Genomic DNA, 23,531 nt, shown 5'->3' with positions numbered 1-23,531 from the left:
TAATTAATAAATGAACATGCACAGGTGTAACGTAGTAAATGAGATAAGTGAACGTCATACGACGGAACTGAGGGTATGTGAATCCTGAGAAATCGAAAGTTTACAATTTTGATTACAGCATTTCTCCCTAAACATTTATGTGCTTACGGTATCGAAATAAGGAGATGTGGTATGTTTGCCAACTATCCATCAACATTCAAATGAAATGTATGTAAACAAATTATAGGCAAGTATTGGGCCATCATAGATGAATACATATGATTAAGAAATTTTGATATAGTCATATTAATAAATAAACTGTTTTCAAAACTAGTTTTTACCCTAAAAATATATATTTCGATAGCTTCATTTACAAAACATTTAGGAAATATGGGTCCTAAATGCTCTTCAATTTTAGACTTTATTTGACCTTTTATACTCATTGATTCGTGCGTCATTTATGAGTCTTTAATAGACGAAACTCGCGACTGGCGTGCAAATCTTTAACTCTTGTATCTTTAATGAAGATATTGATCGTGTTGTTTAAACATTTTCTTTTGTAATTGTATGTTTTTGGTATTTCAAAATGACTATTATATATATAAGAATGAAAAACAATTCTATAGTTTTCATGCATCAAAAAGATTAATTTTCAAATACCAAGAATGAAAAGACCTGAACAATTGAACAGGTATGTATTAACGAAAAATAAAACAAAATATATAGCCGAATCCATACTAAGCTTACTTTTTATTACTTATCACTTTATGGGACATTAACTACAAGATATAAAAACTAATAAAACATGATTGTTTTTGTTCCATCATTAATAAAAGTAATATAGTAATTCGTTTTTAGAATCCATTTTTGTTAAATTTTGTAAACAAAAAATTAACAAAGAAACATCGATCTTGCAAAGACATATTTGAATCCATGTGCATGTGGTCGTCGATCTAACTCATAGCTAGAGTCGGATTATGCATGGATTAAGCGTGTTCAGTAAAGTAAAGTAAAAAATGTTAACAATGTAAGCGAAATAGACGTAAACCATTTGATTGACGTTCCACAAAAACTCATTTGTATACATGTTAAAAGGATTATTAATATATATTTTTAACCAATCGTATGAAATCAAACAGACCTAGAAAAGTCCATTTGCACGCTATCTATTAATTTCGATATTTATGATAAAAAAAGGTTACATGATCGTCGGCAGTATTTGGAGGCCACCTCATTATTAATTAGATGGCATCTAGACTAAAAAAAAACACACGAAATTTTGACTCATATTATCGAGCCCATGCATTGTAAATGTTTTATTTTATGTTTTTGTTTATTTGAGTATTAGTATGCTATAAATCAAATAGGAGAATTGAGTCAAATTGATGAACATGAATTTGACTGCTAAAGTTCCTTAAACGGATTCATGTGCCTATAAATTTCCAGGAATCAAGCATTTTATGTTTTCTTTTATTGTTTTGTACATATATAAAACACATGTAATGCTTACCCGTAAAAGATAAGTACAAACAATTTACCATTTAATAACAATAACACATTTCATACCATACAATATTAAATTGTAACCAATAATAATATATGATCACAATCTTTAAATACACTTATTGTCCTATAAAACATGAAGGAGGTGAAAAACACAGTGCATAAATAATTGCGAAACAAACATTAAAATCTCATTCACATGCATAGCGACAGTACGTTATGATTTCTTGATATTTTAAGTAGATAATTATTCCTATTTAAAATCTTCCACTTCCGGGTCATGGGTACATATTATTTAAACGAAGAATTTTAATAAACAGCTATCGGTATGCTGTTTGTTCGGAGATAATATGGCACCGAAGTCGATTGTTAATTATCTTTTTTTGCAAGTGATAGTTATTTATTAAGTACATTCATCATTAAGAATGTTCATAATATTTATCATGTAATTAAAAAAACTACTTCTGAAATGTTTCATACAAATCCCCTTGCTGCAGGATTTCTTACATTATGAGTTGGAAACGATCTAAAATTTCGATTATGATTACGAAATTGGATCCGTCGTCCTGGTCGGCCCACTGAATTTGATATGACATTATTTCGTCTCAACCGTCGAGTACGCGTTCGTGCATTAGATTTAACAGTGTTTCTCAATCTAGCAGTTCTTTGGGAAATAGTTTGTTTTGCATGTCTTTGGAAATTATTAACTCTATTTACCGATGTTTGCACTGGTCCTGGTGCCCGCATAACGTTCATAGCTTGTTGCATTCTCCTTAATTGTAATGGCGAGAGACGACCTTCAGAAGCCGTTTTCGTCTCCACTCTTCTTTTTCTTTCTCGATTAATTGATAAAATAGATGCAGAGTTGTGATTCATTTGTTTCTTTTGAGGAATGCTAGAAACTTGATCCTGCCGGGTATTCCTGTTTCTTTTAAAGTTCTTCTTTGTGTGAAGTCCCAAATTCTTACGAACAACAACATTGGCATGCGGGTGGACTATCTGTGTTCTTTTTGTAGGAACTCGGGGTTTAACCAAACGTATAAAGTTAAGATTGGAACGAATGGCTATGTTGTTGTTAGGTAATTTTGATAATGATGGTGTATTATCTGCGACCACAGTAAAATCCTTTATTGCTTTAGCGCCGTTTGCATTGTATGTACGCGAACGCACGTGATATGGCAAACTGGTCAATATCTTACTGTTTTGGAATTGTGTCTGAGTAAATTCTTTTTTTGGCTCCGATGATTCCCGGGCCTCATTTACAATTTCAATTACATTGTTTTTTATATCCTTAGAGTCTTTTTCAATGTTTATTCCTTTTTGATTTTGTATGGAATTGGGTTTTATGGTACGCTCTGCTTTGCCTTTGCCGATATTACTTGTATCACTTCTTACCAAATAAGGTAATATAGTAGGTATTTTTAAATGATGATGAATATTTTGTTTACCTCTGTTTCTTACTCTTGCTTCGATATCCGGGATATCAAGCATGATCCGTGACTGGTTTGTTATAGCAACAAGTTTGGAACCTATTTCAATTTCGTCTTTGTCTAAAGCTACGTGATTAATTTTTGTTTCCGGTACATATGTACGTTTACGTTTATTCCACGCCTGTTGCAATTTTTGGTGCAATTTACTTAAACTCGCTGGCAAACCATGGCTAAAACCACCAACATTAATTTTTAAACCACCAAACTGTGGTAAGATAGTCAGATTTTTCTTTGGAATAGATGTATCATATGAACTCTTTATTGCTTGTTTTACCCGATCATGATTTACAACGTTAATTTGAGATGATGGTTGTGAAGAGTGTGAGTGTCGGTTTTCAGACTGTTTCGCCCTTTGTTTGGAATTAATTGTTGAAAAATTCCATAAATTATTTTTTGTTTTAGCGTGTGAACCTATACTTGATGATAAAAACTCTTCGAGAGAGGCTAAATTGTTGACGTTTATGTCGTAGTGCGCCATTAAGCTTTTGTTATCTCCATTTGAGATCTTTCTAACTTTAGTTTCTTCTTTTTTAGGTTTTGAATTCACAATTGTGTCTGACAAATGATTTACATTTGTTAGTTCATTTGTAATTTTCCCTCTCATTTTCTTTGGTGCCCCAAAAGCCGAAGGGTTATCTTTAAACTTTACAATTCCTTGTTCATTATTCTTGGATTGTCTCAAATCTTGGTTATCATTTGTGGACTTTGCAAGACTTTCTATGGAAGCTGGACGATTTGCAGTCAGGTCTCTATTATATTTCTTGACAGCTGTATTTCCAAGTTCCTGACCAAAAATAGTTTGTTGATCTGAACGAATTTTCTTTTTGTTTCGGCTGACGTCTTTTGAAGAGTTAAGCAGCCAATCAGTAAACATATCAATAAAATCTGGTGCTCCAAGTGGATATTTCCACTGGTATTGGGGTTTACGTTTTGAAAAGGTAGAATATTTATTCCAAACTTGTCCTGGTCTTTTATGTTTTCCTTTTTCGGTCAGACGATTTTGTTCCTTCTTCGTTATATTGTCTTGGTTTTCTTTCTTAGTTTTGAAACGTTTATCATCATATATTTTGTTATTTTGTTCTGATTTTGCTTCTACTTTTTTGTCTTGGCCTGAATTTCCTTTTTTGATAATCCTTGCTTTAGGATATATCCACAACCAATTATCAACTTTAGAAGTTACTGATTTATTTTTACCATAACTTTCTTTTTGAAGTTTTCCATCCGTTTTAAAATATTTAGAGGTTTTGACATCTAAGTTTTGTTTTGATTGCGGTTTTATTATTTTTGCAATCAACGAACTGTCAGCTGGTTCAGAGCTGGTTATGAAGGATTGATAAGATAAATCAACAGAGGATAACTTCGGTGATTGGCTTTTAGGTGTCATATTTCTGCTTGGGTTCTTTTGTTTTTCTGCTTCGCCATTTGTTTCAGGGGTTTTCTTTTTTATATAAAAACTTGAAAAAGCTGGATTCAACACATCTGCAGATTTCACAGACTTCATAATTGTATTCCTCGCATTCGAATTTGATGAGGGGTTATAAATCTTCGTTTGAACTTTTTCTCCATTTAAATATGCAAGTTTTTCTCTGTTTATTGATAGCTTATCAATTATGTTATTATGTTCCCTCCTTATTTCATCATTATACTTTTGTTCTGTAGCTTTAACTGTACTAGTATTGATATTAACTTTACCATCACCTTGTACTATATTCTTGTCTTTTGTATTTGAATTAGAGTTTATCAAAATATTGTTTAAGATTCCTGTTTTTGCATTGTCGATCCCTAGATCAACGTTAACCTTTACAGCTGTTTTGTCAGACTCGAAATTATACTCTTTCGCCTCTACAATTTGATCAATATGCTTATCTGTGTTCAAACTTTCGATAAGAAGTAGAGGTGCTTTTCCCAACTCGTTGGTATTTATTGTTGGGTCTGGAAGGTGTTTTGAAACAACTTCGTCCACTGAATATATGCCAGGTTTTTGTTGTGGTAATGTGTTTTTTATATTAGATGTTAGGTAATTTCCAGATTCATCAACGTTTGAATTTATTGAATTAGAACTACTCTTTCCTAAATCGCCATATTTAGGATTAAGAAATTCATTATTGACTGCTGTTATTTCTTGCTCTATATACTGATTTATAAACTGTTGGTTATAATTTCCTGATTCTTTGCCATCAGACGGTTGGAATTGTCTTGTCACATATTTATCATATGTAGTTTTATCAATTCCTGATTCTTCAAACAGTGACGGGGTTTGAGAGCTAGCTTCCTGTTTCTTCGAACTCGGAACAAAGTTTTCTCTTGACGATGAATCAGATGAGTCCTCACCCGAGTCACCGGTACTCACTCCTGATAAAGCTAAGAGAATAACTATAATCCTTGTTCTTAACCTAAAAAACAAAAAAGATGAAATTAAATATGTTACACCAACAAATATTTTGTTTGATTCGAGCGTCACATATGCATCTTTTGGTAGCGAAAAAAGAGCATCTGGCGTACATATACAACATGTTAAGCCTGGCATCCATGATAAGTTTAATTGAATCTTTTTTCAAATGTGTCACTGTTTATTTGTTAATTGTGATTGTTGACCCATATATTTATCGTCTTAGTGTCTATTCTTCAGCTAAATTTAGTTATATTATCATTTATGAATAATATTTAATTATATTTTGAATGAGTAATGCTTAATTAAAAACAAATATAACTTTCAAATATAATCAATTACGTTATGTTATGTCCATTAAAATCATTTCACTTATTGTTTCCGTTTCTCTTAAATATCACTGCACATCAAGGACAACAAGCTAACATGAAAGCAATCAGGTGTGTCTCACTAATTATTCACATATTGTATGAATCTTACTTAATTCATTCCTGCAGTAAATGACACATGCTCAACATCAAATTATACAATAATCATATTCTTTATTTCCCTAAAAGAGATCCTAGCTATTCCATTCATGTATAACCTGCATTTTAAGCAAAATTTAAAACTGGCTTTGTGTCCATATTATGAAAATTGCAAACAACAAATTATCATCAGAAAAAAACTTTAATTCACTACAATTTATATGTTTTTTTTCATAGGAGTAGAAAAAAATACCCTCACAATTGTAAAGATTAAATAAGTATCGTAGTTTAATAAACTAATAAATAAATTAGATAAACTTTAAACAAAAATAGAATTTGGTGCTAAAACAATATGGTATAGTTCAAACAGAATAACTCAATTTCTGACATTGTAGTTGGAGATTGCAACATAATTTCAATTGCAAATTTAACTTATTATTTATTATTAAATAATTCAATATACACTTTTACTTTCAGCAATAAGCTACGCTACGACGGCAACGTTGGGACTATAGTCAAACAATAAACAAAAATTAGTTATTGTTTAAAGAAAATAAAAAAAAACAATACGCTCATAGGTTGATTTTTTTTTACCCGTTTGCGTTTTTTCCTTGATCAAAATATATGCGATATCAATCTCAACACGATATTTTAATTGTCTTACTGCCGCTATTGGCCCATTAGCTTCAATTGCACTATATATCTAGTTTTTATTAGTATTTCTGTGTTTGCCCGGTTACAATAATGCATTTAATTTGTTGATTTCTTGATGATACAATTATGTAATTGAGCTCAAACAAAATTTCTAGTTTAAAAAACATATTATGCTCTCAAAAGTTTTATAGTTTGTCTACCAAAAAGTGCAAGGGACGAACGAAACTAAAAAGAATTGTATATTTGTTCCAGATTTTGTAATGAAATAAATCTGCGTTATCAAATGTTTACATTGCAAAAATATGGACTAAATTAATGAAAAATTAAAGTAAAATAAATTTTAATTTAAAAATAAGTAATAGTTACTCACATGATTATTACAAGGAAGCCATCTCCATATGATCCACACGTTCTAAGCTTGTATATTCTTCAATAATGTCATAATAATATAAACCTTTACCTGGTTGTTGATAGATTGATAAATGAAGGTTGTATATTTATCTATTATTTAAAATATTTGAATTATAATTGTATTTCGATCATTAAATATTATGTCAAAATTTGTTTTGTGATGGATCCATCAATGTGACACGTATCCACTGAGACACGCCCATTTGTGGCATACATGTAAATGAACGCACTATTTTCCCCCGTCAAGTTGCGTAAACTATTTATATGATGTGGCATAGCATATAATTTAAAAACTTTTCAACCAATATATTTTTCTTAAACATGATAAAGTACATGCTGAGATGATTGGCTTACAAGAAAAATTAATTAGACTTCAAGCGATCATAAATCATAGGTAAACATACCGAATTTGCTTCTGTGGTTCATTTTGGTTTACAGCTTTGTGTTTTACTGGCATAGCAACAGATGTATGTGTATATATAAGGGGTACCATGTTTCTGTTTTAAAGTAGATTATACGAGTTCCATCGGGAAAATTAGATTGAACTGAATTCCTATTTATTTGAACGTAAATTGAGAATTCAAAGAAAAGAGAGAATGGGTGTTGCATAATATTTTCTTTTTAATAGTTTGGTTGTCGCTTTCTTTTGTTAACGATTGCATTTATTAAGGCTCGTCTTATTGGCAAATTTGGATAATAATGTTGTGTGCGTCTTTGTTTGGTGGATTGTGTATCTAGAAGTATAGTAATGCATAGGGGTTTTGTTTAATTCTAGTTGTTCTTTGCCCACAAATATCCTTCACTTTGGCTGTCGCTATTGCGCTGTTAATGAATTTCAGCTGGATAAATTCTTGATTAGGAACACCTGTCGAAGTTCTTTCAAACTAATATATAAAAAAGATGGATCCAATAATATACATAGCAGATAATATTTCACAATTTTTTTCAAATTGGGGTTACGCTAGTGCCCATAACAGTTCAAAATATTTATCTGTATATAGCATATCGTATTTGAACAAAAAAATGCTATGTATAATGAGTCTATTAATTATCTTTCTTTTTTTTATTTATTTTTAGAAATTCATGGTGTTATATATTATTGATTTATATAGTGATCCATACAGATATGAAGCCAAAATTTTAAATTCTTCTTTTCAATTTGGCCTTTTAAACATTTTTTTTATTCGAGCGTCACTGGTGAGTCTTTTGTAAACAAAACGCACGTCTGGCGTTATTGTAAAATTCTAGTCCTTGTATCTATGATGAGTTTATTTCCATATTCATGCGTTTATTCATATATGAATTAAGTGCGTAGAATGATGATATAATTATGGTATCTTTACGTACAAAATCTAGCAAGTCATTTAACTTTCCTATCTCTTCGCGCAAATACAAAATTTCAATCCTGGTATCTATGATGAGTTTAATTACGAATCTTTGTCTATGTCTTATGTGCGAATTTAATGACATGTATATCAAATGACTTAAAGAGTGTGTATCACAGAAAGACCAATTACAAGTCCTAAAAGTTTGGTTATTCAGCTCTTCAATAACTGTGTATGTTCTTATATATCACTGGCATTTAAAGACTCGGTTTTGAGCTTTCTAAAAGAAGGTTAATCTGGAAAAGAGCTTGATCATTCACAACTATTGCTTTCGATACAAATTATTATAGTTTACATCCATAAGTAATGCGATAATGTTTTTCACTCTTACAATGTCATTTTCCAACATATTGTAAATTGTTTATTTCTAGGTTTCATTTTCTTAATGTGTGAATTCAAAAAAAAAAGTTTTGCATATATTATAAGGATTTAACTTCTTATATCCTCTCATGAAAAAGAAATAAATTGAAAATTCCATAAAAAAAGTTTTGCATATATTATAAGGATTTAACTTCTTATATCCTCTCATGAAAAAGAAATAAATTGAAAATTCCATAAAAAGAAACTAAAAAGAAAACAAAAAATCAGTCAAATAAACATTAAAGTAAGCAACAATATAGAGGAAATAAAAATGTTAAAAAAAGATGATATAAAAAACAAAATAAAACCCGTCCAAAGCGGTATATAAAAAAATCACATTGAATTGCAAATATTTTTAAAACCAACAGCCAATATGTTCAGCAGTGCAAGATAAATCTCCCTCGTTACAGTCATAATTTCATCTTTTTTGATGTAAGGGAGGATTTTGACAATGGCAAACATTTTTACGAAAGAGACTTTTATTGTCGAAATTGTCAAACCTTGATGTTGAAAAAATAGAGGGCAACTTGATGTTAACAAACAGCGGGCAACTTAAAAAAATATGCGACATAATACAAATATCCACGAGGAACCTAATCATTGTTAACAACTATCAAAGGTCATCGCATGGCCTTCAACAGTTTAAAAAGACTTTATTGTAAGAATAAAAAAAGACATTAAGTTTTGTCAGTGTCTACTCCGTAATACGTTTTTTTTCTTCTAATTTCTCTTTTAAGAAAAATGAAAACAACATATAAATTTCATACGTTCGAAGCGCTTTTATGGATTTACCTTCACCAGGAACGTCAAAAGCCAAATATTTGAAAGCCTTGGAATAACAGGTACACATATCATAATTAAATGTATACTTTGAATTGAACGAAAGATTTTCAACTTTACCGATTTTAGACCACAGTGACATGCACAATTCCCTTAGTTTTGATTTGGTATTCCTAATGTCAAGTTAAACATGTTAAAGAATGATCTTTATAACAATATAAGTAAAACCACATATCTAATAATTGGTTGTATTAGATAACCCTATATTCGATAATTGTGTCAATCTATTTATATGGAATTTTTGATAAATCATTTTCAACTTGTTACACAATTCGTGTTTTAAAGCTTTAATAGGCGAATTTGTTGCACAATTCGTGTTTTAAAGCTTAAATATGTCAATTTACAATTTAATGCACAAACCGTTGCATGTTACAGGCATGTGATATTTTATATTTAAAAAGAAATGAACATGTATTAAACATTTTAATGGCTTAAGTTTTTTCTTAAAATAAGCGCACGAAGACAAATCTTTTTTAACAACAATTTTTTTTATTCTTCAATTACAGGTTACAATTTTACCTCACTGCTCAAGCTTCAAAGAAGTATATGCCTGTGAAATTCTTTCTGAGTATCCAATATATTCAATTTCGCATTTTATTTTGCCTGTTTAAAGGGGCACTAGCTGTCAAATTTATGGTCACCGATTTGACTCAAATTCACATATTGGATTTATAACAATGTAAAACATTTATCCAAACTACCAAAAGTCTAAAATAAACAGTATACAGAGCATGGTGTAGATTATCTAGGTTCGTTTCGTGTGTATGTTAGTCCAGATGCCATCTAATTAACTATTGGTTTGACCTCGGATGACCATAGAAGCGATGTAAACATAAATAACGATATGAATAGATTAACCAACACGTGCAGTTGGATTTTTATAGGTCTGTCTGATTTTAATATATAGATTAAAAATTTATGTTTATCATTGTTTTTAACCGTATAAGAATGATTTGATATAGATCGAATCGGTAATCAAATGATTTACCGTAGTTTCACTTTCATTGTTGACATTCTTTTTCTTTAACTAACCTGTACAAATATGATGCATGCGTTGTCAATCTCTAGCTATGGATTAAATTGAAGTTCACATGAATACGGATTTAATGAGGTCGACGAATTCACTTGTAAGTGAATAAGTAATTATCAATGTTTCTTCGCCTAATTTGACAAAATTGAACCATTTTGTCTGGTAAAAGCGAATTATTATTTGACTATTTCACTTTCATTATTGATTGAACAAACAAAAAACTAACTTAAGATTTTCATACCCAACTATATCAGTCCTATTTAGGACCGATAATTCTGTCGATAGATATTATCGGGTATACAATATTGTTTAAACCAGATCAATCATATTATACGTCTCTGTTGGAATGTATACAATAACTCTTTTTTTTTTACACAAGTTAAACTTTATATCGATTCATTGCCTGGATTTAGTTTTAAATATTGAATTAAAAAATAAATAACAATATAATCATATGCAATGAAATTCATTTGAAATAAAATTTGGATCAGAATATTTCTTTGAAATAATTATAGAAACATATAAATATTTGAATGTCTTTTAAGCAAAAAATATTCTTTTTCAAAAAAAAGTTCATAATATTCATATTTTCCTAAATTTTATTATGAAACATACTTCTTCTGATTTGACACGGGAAAGAGACGATATTTATTTGTACATTTAAGAAAACTTTTGTATATCACAAAATTTAAACTCTGGTAATACATGTATACACAGGATGTTTAATGTCACCTGGTTGCTTTTGGTTTGCACGTCTACCTGACAATATATTATGATGTAACATTATAACCCAAGTTAAACTTCACCTGTTCGGTCAAAGAATGAATATTTATCTTTTATAGTTGGGCATTGTTTATTTTCTCTTAGGATGAAAACATTTTGTTTTGGTTCTAAAAGGAATGTATAAATATATTTCTAAAAAAAGAAAAAATATACAGAAAACAGGAAAAACACCTTTAAAAAAAGAAGAGATTTTTTTTATCATAGATATTGTAAACTATTTTCTGGTAACACTATCTCCTGGAGGAATATCTGTCAAAATAAATGTGCCCGTGTCACACTTAAAATAAATTTTTTTATTAAGAAATTTTTAAATCAATGATTTCGAAATATATCACTAAAGGAAAATAACAGAAAGATCAGAGATTCTTTATGAAAAATTAAATATAATATAGGAATGTCTTACTATAGAAATCCTTGATTTGATGCAACATTTCCATATGATACATCAGCCGACATTTTGAAAAATCCCGGAAAATTCCCTTTCTTTAAATCGATGTTTGACCGAATTTGCCCTGTTTTAAGTAGTATTCTTCGCAAGCAATATGTTTGAATATACTTAATTGATTTACAAAGTTTGTTTTTTATTTACAGAATTTCTTTATTTGTTGTACAAGTAGACATAGGTATCGGTAATTTAGCATTGAGTCAACGGAGAAATGACGAGAAAAAGTGCATGTGTTACGATTCAGATTTGACCGAATTTAATCAAATATTTAACTGTCAGGACCAACATTGTTTGATAGAAATATGTTTGAATATCGAGGATCGATTTGCAAAAGTAAGAAAACGGATCAGGTTTATGAGAAAATAAAACTTTATTGAAGCATATATGCATTTTATATGGGGAAATATAATACAAAATGGCGGTTATTATACGTCACAAAAGTCACGTGATGTCTAACTTAGTTGGACATGTTATATATTTGGTAGCTATTGCCCCTTTAAGAAATTTTGTTTCGAGTGTCACTGATGAATCTTTTGTAGACGACACGCGCGTCTGGTGCAAACTGGTGCAAATGAAAAAAAAAAAGGTTCTGGTATGTATGATGAGTTTATTTATTATACAAATAAACCTAAACTGTAAAAAACAGTTAAAAGCATAGCATCCATGATCTGATAATTTGTATCTAGATACTAAATGTTTGGAAAATATCTTGTTATGAAAACAAATATTTTGCTAGAAGTTAATGTTAGCTACACATATTGGAATCGATCGCCCACGTTGAAAGAAAATGCTATTTTTAAATTATAAGTTAAGCAATTTTTTTACCACAGTGACAATGGTAAATTTCTTTAATTTTAGTTGGTATTCCATGTCAAGTTAGAGAACACCAGCTATAACAACCACACATTAAATCATTACTTAACCCTGTTAATAACTGTGTCAATGTGGTTTTGATTAAGATTTTTTCCAACTTGTATAACTATTGGTGTTGAGAGCTTTCGCGACAAATTTGATCTGCGACACGTTGCATTGATAACAGATTTCTCTTTTTATGGCATTCTAACTGGTTTCAAGGTGTATGGGGGCGTCTTAATTAACATCCATACAATTTTTCATAATAAGTCAAAATGTAGTTTTTATCACGCTTCTTTACAAAATATGATATAAATAGTATGGGACATCGAAATTTTTGCCGCGCTTCAATTTTTTTTACAAATCTGTAACTTTTTGAATAGATAAAGCATTGAAAATCCAGTTTAGTGTGATAAAAAGAAAACTACACTTTAGAATTTTGAAATAAAATATGAAAAGATAGCTCTTTTAACATGCTTTCAGATATAGAAAAATATAGGTCACCGGACTTCTTATAGACTTTCACAATACTATATTATAAAAATTGCTTTATCTGAGTTATTTCCCCTAGTTTCTGAGTTATCTCCCTTCATTTGAGAAAAATGAATCAAACAAAAGTATTGTGTATTTTTTTAAATATCGCCATCAATATGATATAAAATGATCTTCTATGGAATAGAATTAAAAGGCTTACACGTAAATTAAACAATACTATGAAATTTTTCCATTTCATTAAAGATTCAGACCAATTGTTTTCTGCTACTTCAATATCCAAGATGGAGGAAGACAAACTTGTCACCTTAAGAGGATATGAAATGTTGTTGGAATGCTGTCTTATCGACTTACTTTGATTAACATCTCCTTTGATCACTCAACTTAAGAAATAATGGAAGAGTTCGTGTATAGTTTATTGCATAACGTCAAGTCGAAAATGTATCAGGTATATGTTTTGCGAAAATAAGATAAGAAATATCCTTTTTTTTTGGCATTGGATACAAGGGCGTAATTGGAAGGTTATGTAATTTACGAAAGATCACTTATTAACCACAGCAAATATATGATTGCTATGCTTCTCGAATGCATAAAAACGTGACAGTGTCAAAACATATATCTTTGAATTAACATCCATAATCAGACAGGGCGTGACTGGGTAAATATGCCTTCCTGTAAAACTTACTGGTGCCTTGTTAGCAAGTTGTCTAATAGTCTTTATAGATGAAATATAATTAGAATGGAAATAGGGAATGTTGGCAAAGACAAGCAAGAAAGTATAATTTCTCCACCCGGCTAGGCTTTGTGTTCGAATGGGAACAGATGCATTCCATCAACACTAAAAATCACCAAGTCATTTTTAAAACATATTTATGTTAACGGAGCATAATGTCTCCTGTTATGACTGTTTAGAATAAGCTTTTAAACGTAATGAAATGTTTTCTTCTTTGTTCAAAACAACATTTAAAAGAGAAATGTATTGAACTACAATAAGTTAGTAATATTTTCCTTGTCTTTAATTTTTTTATATTATGCCTGGTCAAGAAGTGAAACTTCGCCCATCCCAGCTGATATGACAGCAACTAGCTATTATAATTGGTTTTTAAGTATATCACTTATTTACATATACATTCTATTCCTAATCAATAAATGTCAAATCATTAGTTATATAGCAATAAATTGCAATTTAACCGTACTTTGTGATATAACTTATTCTGGATATGATAAACTAACGTTAAACGCTTCCTGACATTTGAGAATACTTTCCTGTATAAATCAACTAGAGTACTACGAATTGTGTCATTTTGTGGTTTTTGTCAAGGCTGGTTTACGTACAAAAGGGTGTGGTGAAATAGAAGGCTAAAATTGGACTTGGGTCGATGAACGGAAAATGTACTTCGGTCTATGTACGGAAAAACTGGAATGAACTTTGGATAAGAACGGAAAAAATGGTACAGACTTAGATTTATGTATGGGGAAAATTACAGACATAAGACATTAGACATAAGATATAAAGCTTTGTTTTAAGTCGGTATATGCAAGACAATTACAAAAAGAGAGCTTTTACAATTGATCGTCCAACAATACATATCAAGACATATGCAACCATCCAATTAAACATAGGAAGCAAGAGTTAATATCTTGCATACAAAAATACAAATTTTAAAGCTTAAATATTAAGCAGATCAAACACACATAATGAAACATGCACATATGGGATACAAATACAAAAGCAAAACTATAAGGCTCGAAACATAAAAGAATGCACATGGAAATTAGTTCAATAACTAAAGTAATAATAATCTATCAGCAGCACCATAAATAACAAAAAATTTGCAATGCTACAACAAAGCATTAACCTAAGAACAATGAACACGTTGAATTGGTTTTGTATTAGCTGCCATATCAATTTCTTGTTTGATTTATAGATTGTTGCCTACGCAGCTCATTTCAAATTTGGCAACATTAGATGGAAGGCAATATGTATTTGTTCTCCCATGTGGTAGATCTGCTGCTGTATCCTTGTATCGAAAAGAGCAAAAGATAAGTGGAATATGGTATATGTATTAAAAAAACGCAATGGACTTGATTTATGCAGGGCAAAACTGACATGGACTTTGGCCTATGTACCGAAAAATGGAATGAACTTTGGCATATGCACAGAAAATAGGCATGGACTTGGTTTTGTGTACGAGAAACTACACGTATTTCATTAACTCCGTCTCGTTAGTTAATGCTTTATGTCATTTTGGATAATTATAAAAAGGACACAAACAGAAATTGTATGCATAATTATTTGCATTAAAAAAGGGAAGCTGTTTCTTGATCATTTTGAAGAGTACATGCTAATCCCTTTGTCGGCATGGAATTTTCTATTTTATCTATCCTCATTACTAAACAAATTATTTCGATTATACCGTATTCATATCAACTTTACAAGTCACAAAAGGTTTCAGGAGGGTTGATCTGAACTCTGAGCTCTGAACGTTAATATGAAAATAGAAATAATTAAGTCAATCGGTCTAAATTCCTTCTTTTTTGGCGTAAAATAAAGTTTTTTTTTCTACTTTCTTAAAATTTTCTCTGTCAGAAATACAAACGTACTTAAATCAAGAAAAAAGGAACTACGTCGAATTTTTAAATGCGTTCCTCCTAAATGCTATTAATCAATATGTATTAGTGCAAACTTCAGGAAAGAAATGTATAAAATGTGAAATTGACATGAAATTGTACATAGCGGGACTAGTTCGAATACGTGTAATGATTAATCGCGTCACAAGAAGTCTGACATCACAAGTGTTAATAATTTAATATTTGACATTTTAATACCAATATGATCTAATAAATATTCATATGTTCAATACATCTGACGATTTGTGGTTTGACTCTTGCGTAACAAACCTTTTTTTACGTATATATTTGTTAAAGTTTTTTCGTGCGATTGTATTTAGAGAAACTATAATTTCAATGCAGATTTTTGCATATAGTTCTAGATGTAAAAGAGCTGTTTTCCACTAGTCCATTAAATGCATACGGTCGGGGTTGTTTATGTATCAATATGTTTTCTTCAAATTTTCTATTTGATAGAGTTACATAGAATGTTAAAAAATAGTTTTCAAAGGTACCAAGATTATAATTTTATACGCCAGGCGCGCGTTTCGTCTGCATTAGACTCGTCTGTGAAGCTCAGATTAAAAAAGTTATAAAACCAAACAAGTACAATGTTGAAGAGCACCGAGGACCCAAAATACTAAAAATTTCTTCTAAATAAGCTAGGCCTAAGGTAATCTATTCCTGGGATAAGAAAATTATCAGTATTCCGAAAAATTTAAAGTTTCGTCAACAGAAAATTTACTAAAATTACCATTTAATAAATATTCATGTCAACACGGAAATTCAGACTACTGGGCTGGTGATACCCTCTAAGACAAAACTCCACCAGGAGTGGCATCAACCCAGTGTACATCAGTTCATGGAAGTAATATTTAAATATTACTTCCATGATCAGTTCGAGGGCACAATGTCATGTATTAGGAAAAGATGTTACATTACTGTTGTCTATTGTTTTTCTTTTTGTTCTTTATTCGACAAAAAATACATAGGAAGTAAAATAAATATAGCTTTTGCTGATATACGAGAATTTTCAGGTAGCGTTTATCAATCATGAAATATAACGTTGTTCAGAATAGTATTGATGTAATTTTGGTATCAAGGAAATATTTATCAATACAATACGAATAATAAATAACTCTACCACCATGAAATTTAGTAGGAGTTGGTTCAACTTTTATTATTTTTGTTTGATATTCTGAAACACCGCATCCCTGGATCTACATATTCCTGACAGTATCGATCCCATGGGCTCCTCTTTTCTGAGCAATAATAATCATTCAAAAGGAAAGTAATGTATGAAGAACAAACAGAGGATAACACATAAACAAAAGGACTACCAAGAATTTAAGATGGAAATGTATGATCGATCCGAGCAAAAAAAAACATAGACTTAGTTAGATGCAAAAAAACATATATTCTTCCCTACACGACGTTTAGACACATTGTTGCGAATATTTTCCGAAGTGATAAAAGGGAAAAAAATCGAAATTGTACGGAATATCATTACAAGAAACGTTCAAGTTATAGAAATTTGACACTTACATAAAAAAAAATATATTTGGAAAAGGAGTAGTATTCCGAAAAGAATAAAACAAAGAATTCTTTATAAAAATATTTATTTTGGGTAATTTTTCACGAAACCTCTTTATTTAATTACATTGCATTTCTATCAAATAATCAATTTCAGTTTGTTTTCTCTCGCTTTAAAATCTATATTGTCAAAGTATGTTAAAATATGTTTTACAGCACTGAATAGATGTTCATCATCACACATTTCTGGTAATCACTTTTATATACAAATTTTACCAACTGATGAAGTTTTCTTCTGCAAACTTAACAATATGACAATATTAAATGGAGAATGCACACTCTTTTTTACCACACAGTGTTGTCAGAACAATGAAATTGTACGCTATTGCCATACAAGTGAGAGGTTAAGCTGGGTATAATCTACCATTTTCTATATATGGAACTGTACCAAGTCAGGAATATAGTAGTTGTTTTTCATGCCTTTTATGTTTGTGGGCTTTATATTTTGTCTTTTGAAAATAACTTTTCGATTTGAATTTTTCTTTGAGGTCAGTATTTTTGTTACTTTACTTTTTAAACACAACTTATGAATTCTGACATGACACCCTTAGCTAATAGTAAGAATAGAAACCTTTTGAAGGGTCATAATATGAAAACCCAAAATGTATGATGTCACAAAAAAGGGGAAGACAAGGGAGGTTTAGATACAATGTCATCTCTCAAAATGCACCCGTTATGTACAATGTAGTTACACATAATGTCTGGACAGTATTTATCCTCGTGAACTAATATGCACCGATTACCAGTTTTTTGGCATGTTGATATTGTAAAATATCAGATACGAGTCACAATATGAAGCTTTTTGTCGAGTTAGCGTAGCGAATAAGAAAAAAAGCCTTCATATTGTGTCAAGCAGCTGAGATTTAACAATATCAATTTGCAGATAATCTGATATAATCGATTTATCGGGCTGTTTTTGCGTCTTTTTGAAAGTGATATCTTAGTTTCTTCAGCAACCGGGAGATGATAAATTCGGACCAAACTTATCAACGTCGGTTTAAATATTATGACATTGCCGAACTGTCTTGGTTATTTAGACCGGATCAACTTATTTGTAGTCACAAAGCTGTGATTTTAAGAGCTGCGCAGAGTGATATAGACAGTGGGAAGAGCGATAAATGCTTATATATACATGTATTATGTTATTTCTCATTCAAGATAATCACATTATTTAAAACTTTTAAACGTAACGATTATAAATTATCAAACAAGCAGTAAAAAGTAGAATTAAACATTACAAATATCAAACAATTAGAAAAAAGGTGTACCTATATATGTACCGAAATGAACTTGAAAACTATTTACAAAGTACGAATTAAAGCCATGCCTTTGAAATCATCTAAATGACCATTATAAGTTATACGAAGCAGGTGTAAATAATGTACATAACATCTTTAAACAATATAATATTCAAGAACACTAATTGGAGTTAGTGCATCCTATATAAAGTTGTCCACTTCTGTTAAATGCAAAAGAACAAGGAGACGATTGCATGCATACTTCTTTGATATTAAAACATGATACTAAAAAACCATTGTCATTGAGGATGTGCAAGATTGAAGTATTTAAACTTATTACAACAACATTGTCACATTGTGATGTAGCAATGTTAAATGGTTTGAAGGGTATACTCATATCTAGGCTTGAATAACCTGTATACTCGTGTATTATGTTTTCTTCTTGCCCCAAAACCGCTACTTTTCTGATGTCGTCAGAAATCTTATCTACTACATGTATATTTCCATTACTGGTACTTGAAATATGCCATGGGTTCGTAAACGGAGGTTGATTATGTTTATTATGTTCATATATATTCTCTTTATCTCCTTTTTTGTTCATTATGATTACAGCACTTCTTCCTAATTTAACTTGATGCGCTCCTACTATCAGTTTATTTCCACTGCTTAAATGAACGTTTGTGGGAATGAAAGGGGTAGCATCATATACTCAATCAGTCAGCTCCCCATTCCTGCTGATTTGCCGTAACCTTGTTTTCCCTGAGACACACACTAGGAGTTGATTAAATGGAGAGACTGTCATTCAGCAAACAAAAATATAAAATGTAGACATAACATTTAAATTGCTTCTACAGGTGTTACTCTCTGTAATACTTTATAATTACCAGATCTCACCCAAATCGACTGGTCAAGGCATGGACTCACGAAAGCTATAATTTCAAGTTCAGTCTGGTATTCCTTTCTGATCACAAGTGATATTTTTGTTTCCTTTGACAAACTTCTTTCATCTTGTAATGATCCAACGTGGGATTGGGTAATATTTCCTGGAACAAATTGTAGTGGTGAAAATAACTTTGCTTGGTTTGCGGTTCTTGAATTCCAGCGGATATCTGCATCATAGTGGCCCCTTTGAAGAACTCAGTAGCATTGGAAGTCTCAAGTTACTCCTGTACCTCTTTGACTTTATCCTCTGTCTCTTTTGTGAATAACAATAAAGCATTAAGATCCAATTTGACTAATGTTAAATCAGTTTCATGACTTTCATCCAATTTATCTACGAGTTCCTTAAAATATTTGTCTACCTGCAGCTGTTTGTTTATAATTTTGTCATGTGTGAGAATATCTTGTCTTACCTTTGAGTACATAGAAATTCTCGCCGACATAGTTTTATTGAGATCATCTTTTTTAACCTTTATACCAGAATCTTTCTTAGTCATTGTATTTTGTTTCCTTTTAAGGCTTTCTACATTTGTTTTGTAAACATCACTGATTTCAATTAAATAATGTGTCTTATGATCTTTGGCAATACAGGATGGACACACGAAAATATCACATTTATTACAGTAAAGACACGATAATTGTAAAGTATGTTCATGACATTTAATATTGGTAAAATCCAGTACTTCTCTATGCAGTCCAATCTCATTTTTATCTATAATCTTATGGTCAAGTCCATTTTTGAATTTTGAATGTACTTTGTCCTTGCAATGGTCACACATAAGAAGACTGCAGTCCATGCATTTCCATTGTATTGGTCTATCTGTTTCACATAATCCACATTTGACCGGTGCTTGACCACTCCCGTGCGGTTGATAGATGCCACAGTGAAGTTGTTACAGGTTGTTAATTTTGTAAAAATAATAATTTTAAATTACTTGGTGAGTTAAAGGTTGTCATATGATTGTGATTCATAATTGATACTGATTTAGATAGGTATGTATTTTTATCAATTCAGAGAAAGCAACAATTTGAAGTTTATCATTAAGTGCACTAACAATTTTTTTATAAACTGTTGAGTTTTGTATTCAATTTTTGATACTGCTTGAGATATGTATTTATATCAATTCAGAGATAGCACAAATTTACAGTTTGAAATTCAGGTCACTTATAAGTTTTTGATAAAATACATCACCAAATTCAACTAAGGAATGACCGTAATGTTTTTCTGTCCCAAGTACACGAATGCTCCATCCGCACCATCATTTTTCTATGTTCAGTTGACCATGAAAATGGGATAAAATCTCTAATTTTGCATTAAAATTAAAAAGATCATATCAAAGGGAACATGTTTACTAAGTTACAAGTTGATCGGAACTTCATCAAAAACTACCTCGACCAAAAACTTCAACCAAAACTTTAACTTGAAACGGGACAGACGGCCGAACGGACGAACGGAAGAACTGACGGACGAACAGAAGGACTGACGGACGAACAGACGGATAGGCGCACAAACCAGAAAACATAATGCCCATAAAAATGTGGTGAACACTGAATAACTCGCGTAGCGTGTTATTTTAAAGGTGTTCGTTTGTGTTTCAATTTGTGTATAGTTTTTAAACTGCTTGTTTTTTTTTGTGTTTTATTGATTCTATGAATCCAAAAAGCACCATATATATTCTATTGACAGACTCAGGCCAAGTTCACCTCAATTTTAATACAAGAAGCAGAAGATACCAAGGAAACAATAAAACAAACAAGTAAAATAAAAGATATATTTGAGAATGGAGATAGGGAATGTGCCAAAGAGACAACAACCCGACCATAGAAAAAACAACAGCAGAAGGTCACCAACAGGTCTTCAATGTAGCGAAAAATTCCCGCACCCAGAGTCGTCTTTCAAATGGCCCCTAAACAAATATAAACTAGTTAAGTGATAATGAGCGCCATACTAATTTCCAAATTGTACACAAGAAACTAAAATTAAAATAATACGGACCAACACAATGATCAAAAAGAAAAAACGATGAAATACAAGCAAGTATAATAACACTACACAGTAAAACAATAATCCCCTAAAATGAATGAGAAATTGAAAAAAAAGGAAAGGAGGGGGGAGGGGTGTTGTTTCATGTGCTTCAGAGTTGTCAGAAAATCCTACTCCAATATTGACTATACTTTGGTGTTACTCATATTTATGAATATTTTAATCGTAATTATGCATCATATAATCAGATTTGTCAATGTTTAACCCTATTACCAAATCGTAAACAAATAATACATTTTATTTTGTATTGATGCAAATTTTTAAAAAGCGTTTCGTTAACTAATACCCCATATCTCTATTCACGTTTGTGTATATAACTACATTAAATCTATGCTTCCTTAAAAAAAATACGCTATTTTATTTTAATTGGCTATCAGAAATCTCGCGTTATTCTTTAAATACCATTCATTTCATTATAATTACATTAAATGTATGTTTAGATATAATACGTTGTTCTGATTGGCTAACCGCAATCTCGCGTTATTCTTTAATCAACTTCATTTCAAAATGAATTGTAACATTCATTCTAGCACGTGTTTTCATGATAATAGCGTGAAAATGTAATCTTAAGTATTAAGCATTTTTAAATGTGGTACCCAACACCTTCACCAAAATTAATTTGGCTCGTTTAATTTTCATAAAATTTTGACAAAGTATTTACTTTGACCCTTTGCACAGTGTAGATACTATTCTGTACGCTTTCCGGAAGTCGCGATTTTCGAAGCGAGAACTTTTTGGATCACATTTTAAATTTGTCGGATATACTATATTAAACGGTAAGATGTTCATCTGTACATTGCTTAATGATTAATTCAGCTGACATCGATATTCACAAATGGTTTATAATTAAATTTAGCACATTCATTATTCGTATCTTTGCCTTAATCAAGAGATTTTCAAGTGCATCACTAAGGAAAATCAGTCGGTGAACCTAAAAACAATCTTTTTGCACCCTTACTGTACAAATTAACGTAAAAATGCATGTATTTACAAACATTCGAGGCCGTACTCTAGCCTATAATTGATCACAGTTCCTTCACTTTGTTTTGGATGTAGATCTGTCTCTCTCACACTCAATTGTACACCACTTTGTAAAGCGATGGTTTATAGGTTAATAGTGATAATGAAGTCCGTCTTTCCGTTCGTCCGTTGGACCGGTACAACATGTTTCGCCGGTTTTGCAAGCGCATCTCCTCGTAAACCACTTAATATACATTGGGGTTTCCAGACATTTTTAAATGGAGAGGGGGTCCAATCCAGGGGAAAAGAGGATTCTAAATATATGTTCCCATACAAATGCATTGAAAGTTAAAAAAGAGTTTCAAACCGCCGGATCCCAATTTTCTTGAATCCTTCACTGGTATAACTGTTAATTATTTTTTTCTCGGATTCCGTATCATAAATTATAATATAAAAAAGAAGATGCGGTATGATTGCCAATGAGACAACCGTCCACAAGAGATCAAAATGACACAGACATTAACAAATATAGGTCACCGTATGGCCTTCAACAATAAGCAAAGCCAATACCACAAAGTCAGCTATAAAAGACCCGAAATGACAATGTAAAACAATTCAAACGAGAAAATTAACGGCCTTATTTATATAAAAAAAAAAGGAATGTTTTTCGAATTTTATTAAAAATCTTTTATGGGGTTTCTTTATATAAGATACGGACTTGAACATTGCATTATATGGGGGCACCCATCAGGTATTTCCAACCGTGACCCTCAAAACCAATTGTTAAACTTTTCTTAAATTGCTCCATTTTTAATCAATTAATGTATTATGGAGCTTCTATTTCGAATTTTTGATGTTTCTATATCTTAAATACGGACTTTGTCATAACCTTATATTGGGCGTACCTATTTTATATCCACAACTTCCTTCAGACAAGTATCATAACTTAATGAATCTTTTTCAGATTCCTTATCATTTAATTCAATTGTGTACCTCTTTTTTGGTTTTTCGAAAAAATCATCAGTTTTTTATTTCCATGATAAGGACTTTTCCACTACCTTATTGGG

At 31.0% G+C, this 23,531-nt stretch overlaps 1 protein-coding gene across 1 annotated transcript; it reads right to left on the bottom strand.

Annotated features, from left to right (window-relative positions):
• Positions 1-1,956: 1,956 nt before the first annotated feature.
• Positions 1,957-19,957, bottom strand: LOC134710636 (uncharacterized). The gene is made up of 2 exons (XM_063571020.1): positions 19,686-19,957; positions 1,957-5,365 (listed from the first exon to the last, which is right to left on the bottom strand). Exons 1-2 carry the CDS (start codon positions 19,955-19,957, stop codon positions 1,957-1,959), a joined length of 3,681 nt encoding a protein of 1,226 aa, XP_063427090.1.
• Positions 19,958-23,531: the final 3,574 nt, after the last annotated feature.

This window comes from Mytilus trossulus, chromosome 3, assembly GCF_036588685.1.
Source record: "Mytilus trossulus isolate FHL-02 chromosome 3, PNRI_Mtr1.1.1.hap1, whole genome shotgun sequence".
Lineage (NCBI taxonomy): Eukaryota > Metazoa > Mollusca > Bivalvia > Mytilida > Mytilidae > Mytilus > Mytilus trossulus.
Note: the sequence above shows the minus strand (reverse complement) of the source record. Positions and strands in the feature narration are given on the sequence as shown.